General features: G+C 36.8%; 1 protein-coding gene across 3 annotated transcripts in view; it reads right to left on the reverse strand.

Annotated features, from left to right (window-relative positions):
• Sptlc2 (serine palmitoyltransferase long chain base subunit 2) overlaps positions 1–5,090 on the reverse strand; it is a 108,392-nt gene extending 103,302 nt beyond the window's left edge. For all 3 annotated transcript variants that reach the window (XM_048799074.1, XM_048799073.1, XM_015494387.2), the window contains exon 1: positions 4,896–5,090. In XM_048799074.1, coding sequence (XP_048655031.1) covers positions 4,896–5,021 — 126 coding nt within the window. In that variant the 5' untranslated portion in view covers positions 5,022–5,090. The remainder of the gene's footprint in view (positions 1–4,895) is intronic.
• Between the last annotated feature and the right edge of the window lie 3,600 nt (positions 5,091–8,690).

Genomic DNA, 8,690 nt, shown 5'->3' on the forward strand with positions numbered 1-8,690 from the left:
CTCACACCCCCCCCCAAAAAACAAAAAACATTAACAAAACTTCAACATGTTTTCTTAAACTGGAATTTGAAAATTGCTGAGGGTAGTCTCAGGGACCCATGAATTCTATTATTATTTTTTACTTTTTTTTTTCATTTAGGTAAACATTTTAAAATAGCTTTATCATTCCAATAAGACTCAACTTAAACTTGGAATAACTCAGAACAAAGAGGGTACCGCTTATTAAACTTTAAAAATCATAGTAATAAACAGCTCCAATTGCTTTATGCAAAGAAAATCTGATCAAAACCTAAAAATTCAAAAGATAAGACCTTGCTTAAAACAAACAAACAAACAAACAAACAAACAAACAAAAAACTGCACTGTTGCTTTCATCAAAAAACCCCAATAGGTGATGGGAAAACTCTTAGTACAAAAGGATAAAGTGCTAAACGCACTACCAAACTTTTTGAAAATTTTATAGGGCATAGCTTCTTATGGAGAAAAAAAAACCCAGAATAAATAAAAAGAGATGAATGAATGAGATTCCATATGATGAAATATTATTCAGAAATAAAAAGGAATTAAGTAATGGTACCTGCTACAGCATGGATAAACCTCAAAAACATCATGTCAAGTGAAAGGGACCGACAAGATCACACATCATATGATCCCATTCATGTGACATATGCATAACAGAAATCCACAGATAGAAAGTACAGTAGTGGCTGCCTGGGATGAGAGGGAGGTAAGGAAGAGGTGCCTACTAATGGATACAGGTTTTTTTCTTTTGGGTGATGAAAATGTTACCAAATTAGATCATAGTACTCATTTGTGTAGTTCTAAAAATAAATAGGACGCCCTTTATGGTATGTAAATCATGTTTCAATGAAGTGTTTTTAAAATCATGACTGCTGGCTTGGGGATGCAACTCAGCACTTGTCTAGCATGTGAGCCCCTGAGTTCAATCCCCAGCACCACACACACACACACACACACACAGAAAAATGACAGCTATCCTGGCCCCACTTTTAACAAAAAATGATGGAAAGTTATGCTTTTTAAGTGTGGAATGATCTAAAAATTTAAAAAGACAAGCCAACTGTCCAATCCTCTAGTTTAATACTCTATAGACAACTATACTGCAAGCAGAGTTTCCTAAGATACTGCTAAAATGACAACTGCCAGAATGTTCTTATTAAACTACTTTTTGAAGAAGATCAAGAATACAATCCTAGGGGCTGGGGCTGGGGCTCATCGGTAGAGTGCTCTACCTGGCCCATGTGAGGCCCTGGGTTCGATCCCAGCACCACATATGAATAAATAAATAAATAAAATAAAGGTATTATGTCAACTACAATTAAAAAATATTTTTTAAAAAATATAATCCTAAAAAAAATAAAATATAACTGTACATGTTTTCTCAAAAAAAAAAAAAATCCTTACAAGAACTCTTATTACTGGATTTCAATCTATTTCCTTCTTTCGTGTGTTGAAAATTAAATGTATCTGGATGTGGATATATACATCTGTCCTGTTTCTGAACATCAGACCACGAATACACTATGGAGGCAAAACGTTAGTTTTCGGTTTAATGTGGTAACCACCTACCACACTTTGCTGCTTAGATTTCTAAGTATTTCCTATCTTAGAACATTATTATTAATTCAAGCTTTTGCTATATCGATTGAATACACATTTCTGGACTACCAGCTTCACCTCACACAAAAAGGAAATAAATTGAGAATGTAGTTCAGTGGTAGAGTGCTTGCCTAGTATGCACAAAAGAGAGAAACCCTAAGCTGAGAAAAACAACATTCTTGTCCAAAACACCACTAATAAGAGAAAAGGATGGGGGAAAGAAATTCCTAGAATTTTACGTAATTTATATGAAACAGAATAAGCTCATCTTTTTAAAAAAAATATCTTTATTTTTATGTGGTGCTGGGGACCGAACCCAGGGCCTCACGCATTAGAGGCAAGCACTCTACCACTGAGCCCAAATAATAAACTCATCTTTATTAGTATGACCATGCAATTTAGTTCTACCCAAAACAATACTTGGTGTTTCCCTATAAAGAATAATTAACATAAGTAAGTTGGGCTTTTTTGTAACAGAATGAGGAAGAAAATCAGGATGTGGTCAGCAAGGAAGTGGTAACATCATATTTGCATTTTATGATCCTAAGCAACCAGCTCATTCTCCTTGCCGTTTATCACTGAAGTCTATCTACTCCTCTCCCCACTTCTCTCTAGCAGGAGAAACAAACATGATCCATCATAAGGCTGAATGAGCCTTCCTTTCCTCTAAAAGCTGAATTTTATAAGAAAATGGCAGCATTTAATTGAATTAACTGCTGATGTAATCATGAAAATCCCATTGAAATAAATTTGAATAAACTGTAGAGGCAAATGTCCCCTCTGTCCCTCATGATTTCCTCTTATTATTTCCTCCAAGAATTATTTCCTAGTTAACCCTATACTACCAGATTACTTTCGTTCTACAATTTCTTATAATTCGAGCCCTCTTTATTTGCATAATGGTTTTCTGAAGGTGCTAAGTATGAAGAGTCTGTTTCCTCAACAAAATTAGAAACTACTTAATAAAATCTGCATATTCTAATAATTTCATATAAAATGACGTACACATGAGCAGCCTCCAATATCTAAACAGTGAATTTACTCTCTAAAGACATGAAACAAGTTCCAGAGATAATGACTCATTCACAAAGTAACTCAGATGTATCTTTTTTTAAATATTTATTTTTCAGTTATAGTTGATCACAATAGCTTTAATTTATTTATTAATTTTTATGTGGCGCTGAGGATGGAACCCACAGCCTCACACATGCTAGGTGAGTACCCTGCCACTGAGCCACAACTCCAGCCCCTCAGATGTATCTTTACTGTTTCATTCACTCATCACACTGAGCACCAGCTATGTAAGCCCAGTCACTCTCCCACTCAAAAACTGCCCTCAACTCCTCTCTGCCTACCAGCTTCCTCATTTGACATTCAAAACAATTTCTCATATATCCGCATTCCAAGTTTTCCCAAATATTACTCATGTCTTTGCCTACACTATAAACAAGATATTAGCCACCATCCACAACCACCATCAGTTCAGTCTAGTAGATTAGCCTGTGAACAAGTAAATGAAACACTGTCTAACACAGTAAGTGTACAGGAAGCCATAACTGAAGGATGGACAAACACACTGTGGATGCAAAAATTCTAGGTGGATACAATCATAAACAGAATAGATGAAGAATCAAATTTAAAAATGTGTTTGAGTTTTCAATGATGGACTGAGTTCTGCATACAGAGCTCTGCTCACATTCAGCATTTTTTAAAAACCACTTTTTTTGGGGGGAGGGGGATATTGGAGATTGAACTCAGGGGCATTCAACCACTGAGCCATATCCCCAGCTCTATTTTGTATTTTATTTAGAGACAGGGTTTCACTGAGTTGCTTAGCACCTTGCCATTGCTGAGGCTGGCTTTGAACTCGAGATCCTCCTGTCTGAGCCCAGGAACCACTTTCCTTTATGAGTAAGGATGGCCAACTTGTGGCATTATGGCTGGGAAAGAAGTGCAAAATGGTTGAGAGGAGCTAAGATGTCTGATCCGGAGTTCTCTTAGGGGCCAGAATTCTCAAACCACACATATAATGGTTGATTTTGTCTTGGTAGCTGACAAGGCCCTCTCCTCTCCTCTCCCACATTCTCTCTATGCTGCCTAGGCTGGCCTGGAACTCCTAAGCTCAAGCAATTGGCCAGCCTCAGCCTCTCGAGTAGCTGGGATCACAAGCAGGTGCCCCGACACCCAGCTCTTCCCATATTTTCTTGATATACTCTTTCTCTTCCCCTACTGGCTCCTCTGACAGTGGTGACCCCAACCCTCCTCTCTCAGATATCATTCCACAAAAGGGAGAGCTATGAAGGACAATAAATAAAACTAACATCTTTTTTTTTTTTTAAAGAGAGAGAGAGAATTTTTTTAATATTTATTTTTTATTTTTCGGTGGACACAACATCTTTATTTTATTTTTATGTGGTGTTGAGGATCGAACCCAGAGCCCCGCGCATGCCCGGCGAGCACGCTACCGCTTGAGCCACATCCCCAGCCCTAAAACTAACATCTTAAGCCCTTCTCTAATCTGGTACATCCCCCTGGCTTCAGAGGACAATCTCTCTAGAATTCATATGACAAGAGAAAATAATTTTTTTTTTCGTAGAATCAGACATTTTTTTTACCCTCATTCTATTTGTTGCAATAGGTATAAAGCACTAAAAACATAAGAGCATAAATAGAAAATGCAAGTGAATGAGGTCTTCCTCCCAGAGACAAACATTACCATCTCTGTTTACCATGACTTTCACACAGGAATGGCTCAGACACATTGTTTCTGCGTTTGTTTGTTTCGGGAAAGAACATGATCCAGGAACCAAAAAAAAAAAAAAAAACAATGTATAATGTGTCCAGGAGAAAACACACCAGAAGGACACAATCTTTCAGATAATTATAAACACAGCATGGGATAAATAGGAAGCATGAGCAGAGAGAGCATGGCTTTTGGCACTTCACATTCCTGTGGCCACAAACTAGCTGTGATACTAGGTATCTTCAGATGCCTGCTTAAATTGTGAATTTCAGCTTTCTAATCCATGAAAAAGGGATAGTGTTGCCAACTTCATTTCATTCTTAGAGTAATTAAACTAAAAACGTCAAATGCTTTGATTTCTCCACGCCTCTAATCTTGTTTCCAGCTTTCTTTGTAAAATGTTTTCACTTAACTGTATTTGGAATATTTATTTTATCACGTATCCAAATTTCTAAGGAAAAAAAATTGTGTGAAAATACTAACATTTTTATAAAAGAATTCTATTTAAAGAATCAAAGACTCTAACAATTACCTTTTGTTCTTCTCTTTCTGTTGCATGATGACACTTTTCAATTCTCCAGTGCCTCAGGAAATCCCGAAGATATCCAAAGAGGGTAAGCACCCCATAACCCACATATGTGAGCACGGCAACCAGCATGGGCGTTTCTTCAAAAGCTTCATTGAATGGTCTTTTATATAGTCCTCCATTTTCTGTAACATGATGGATCTAAAAGGGAAGTTAAAAATGTTTACTTCAATCATGAGAAGAAAAAGATACCTTGAAAACTGTATAGTCCAATGAAACTCTAAGATCTAAGTAGGGTCTACTTGTTTTTAATAGAAATAATTTAAAGGGCTGGGGTTGTATTTCAGTGGTAGAGTGCTTGCCTAGCAAGTGTGAGACACTGGGTTTGATCCTCAGCACCACATAAAAAATAAATAAATAAAGATATTGTACCCATCTACAACTAAAATATATATAAAAAAAGAAATTTATAAATCATATGCACTTCACATGAAGAGTTAAAAAATGTGAAAAGAACTAACAGTAGCTAACACTAGATTTTTTATAATTGGATTTTCTGAAAGATTATAAAATGCTATTTCAGAAAACATAATTTTATTTGTTCTCATAAATAAAAGAGAAAGTTTACTCTGAAAACACTGTTATTAGCTAACCAATGAAATGACCAAAAGTTCAAAAGTAAATTAGGTTTTCCAAACAAAAATATTTGCAGATGTTTTACTACCATACATATTTAAGGCCACTCGTATCATTCCAAATAATTATCAGCACTAAGCTACTGTGGAAACACCTGGTTCTCATGAACCTTTGTCAGTGATAACAGGAGTAAGATATACACAAAACTCAAGTGCTTAGGTAAGTGTGGGCCAACACCGTAAGTAGAAGAAAGAAAGCCAGCTGCAGTGGCACGGCCAATTATTCCAGCTCCTTGAAACTTTAATCTTAATTTTACAACAGCTGGCTTTAATAAAGATAGTCAATCAAAATTATTAGGAGCAAGTGGGGCATGGTTGCCCATGCCTATAATCCCAGCAACATGGGAAACTGAGACAGGAAGGTGGCCAGCCTCAGTAACTTATCAAGACCTGTACTCAAAATAAAAAATAAAAAGGACTGGGGATGCGGCTCAGTGATAAAGCACCTCTGGATTCAATCCCCAGTACCATTAAAAAAAAAAAAAAATAGGAGCAAGTTGTCAATTAAGTATTATACTAGTTTTGAGCAGACTCTAAGGAATAAAAGATCCTTTCTTGCCCTCTCAGGCTATACAAATTGATTTTCACATATTAATACATATCAAGACACTTGAGAATATAACATTCTAGTAATGTTAGTTTTGGAAAGCTGCCAAAATGCTACCAAATTTAAGAGTTTGAAAAAAGACAAGAATTGTACCTGACAAAGGAAAAGCATTCAGATAGGCATGGCAGATGGAATTTGGAGGTGCTGATTTAATTTGTTGGTCTAAGTAAAAGAACTTCTGAGAACTATTTATAAAACTAAGTTAGGTATTCAGTAGTCTTTTCCCCCAAAGCCTGAAAGTTTGTATCAATATTTAATACTTAAACTTTCATGCAAGAATATAGTTGTAACATGTTTAGAAAAGAAATGCTAGAAATGAACCCATATCTAAAGATAGAATATCGTTTAAGCTGGGTACAGTGGCATGTGCCTATAGTCCCAGCTACTTGGGAGGCTGAGGCTTATCCTTATCATTAAAATGCCAGCAGAGTTACAGTGCTCCATCATCTCTAACCAATGTGCTGCCAACTTACATGCTGGGAATGCAGTGGGTGGATTTCTTGTAAAGAAATCTGCCTTTATTTCAGATACACCCAGAACTTCAAGAATAATAAATTCATACTGTAGGTTGGATTATCTAGGAAGCAATCAGTTAAACCACTATGCTTTCCGTTTTCTTATTTAAAGTGCTCTACCACTGACCCGCACCCCAGTCCATTATTTTGTTTTTAAATACTGTATCGTTCTATTAAAGTCTTACTTAAAATCAAGTGTTTTTAAAAGAACTAAGATTCAACTACAGAGTGACCTGGAGTGTGGCTTAAATGAAAACACTAGCAAACCTGATCATATAGTGCCAGAATGGACAGACCAGGTGATAGGCAAACTCTCACAGGAGAAAAAGTCTTAGAAGTCAGGAAGAACAAAATTATTTGTTCTGTTATATTTTACCTCTCACAAGATTCAAAATAAGGGTCTCACCATCTTAAAATATATATTAACCCATGAGGGAAAGCACCAGAACCATTTTGTACATTACTGTACCCATAGCATCCAGAAGAGTATTTATGGTTAACAAAGAGTTAACACTTGCTTAATAACATTTCCTGTTATTACTTTACAGAAAATGACATCTCATAGGAACGCAGTAAATATGTGTAAATGAAAATATGCACCATGCTCTTTGCTCTTTCAAAACAAGTACCCTGGCAAAGAAGGGACTAAGTTACAGTGATCAATTAATAGGAGGGCGTTTCTAGAACCCAGAGCTGATGTGTTTTAGTCTCAAGCAGACTGTCAATGAAATCAGGCTAACTCTAAAATAGACATATGCTACAAACTCTTTCATGGTATTTCAAATTCTGGATTTAACAGGAGGTCTCTTAATAAGTCTTTCAGTCATTCTAACTTAATAGTTATAATATCAATAAGGTAATCAAAGAAAATACTAGTACATCACTCCCTCCAGGTTGGAGAATCAGTAAACAGAAATGCTCATGGTAAACAAACAAGAATGTGGTACTATGTTCCCATTATACAACACAAGGGAGATTTAAGAACTCCAATGAATGTCAAGGTATGTTCGCTTGAACAGTAATTTTACTAATCAAGAAAATGTGACCCAGGCACGGTGGCACACTCCTATAACCCCAGTGGCTCAGGAGGCTGAGGCAGGAGGATTGCAAGTTCAAAGCCAGTCTCAGCAATAGCAAGGCACTAAGCAACTCGGTGAGACCCTACCTCTAAATAAAAGCACAAAATAGGGCTGGAGATGTGGCTCAGTTGAGTGCCCCTGAGTTCAATCCCTGGTAGCCAAAAAAATAAAAAAATAAAATAAAAAGGTAAAGGAAGAAACTTTCTAAGTCAACACTACAAGCACACTACCATAAAACACACTATTCTACTGGTGGTGCACACCTGTAATCCCAGTGCTTGGGAGACTGAGGCAGGTGGATGGTGAGTTAAAAGCCAGCCTTAGCAAAGTAAGGCCCTAAGCAACTCAGCAAGACTCTGTCTCTAAATAAAATATAAAATGGCTGGAGCTGGGGGCTGAGGTGTGGCTTGGAGGTGAAGCACTTGTCTAGCATGCGTGGGGCACTGGGTTTGATCCTCAGTACCACATAAATATAAATAAATAAATAAAATAAAGGTATTGTGTCAACCCATAACTAGAGGAATAGATGTTTAAAAAAGGGGGGGGGGAGCGGGGGCTGGGGATATGGCTCAGTGGTTAGGCTCCCCTAGGTTCAATCCTTGGTACCAAAAGTCAAACAAACAAGAAAAAAAAAAACATATTACAGGGCAACGGGAGAGAAAAAAATCAAACAGTATTTTATCCATGTGCCTCTAGACTGTCAACATGTTACTAAGAGGCTGAAAAGTCACTCGTGACCAAAGCAATAATGGAAAAATATAAGCAAAAGAGCAACCGTAATACATATATGCCCTAAAATGGTCTGAAAGGAGACAGACACAAGGAATTAGAGTAGGAAATGGGATGGGGGAAGAAAGGATACTTCTCACAATCTTGTAAACCAGTTTGATTTTTTTTTTTTTTTT

This window comes from Marmota marmota, unplaced genomic scaffold, assembly GCF_001458135.2.
Source record: "Marmota marmota marmota unplaced genomic scaffold, marMar, whole genome shotgun sequence".
NCBI lineage: Eukaryota > Metazoa > Chordata > Mammalia > Rodentia > Sciuridae > Marmota > Marmota marmota.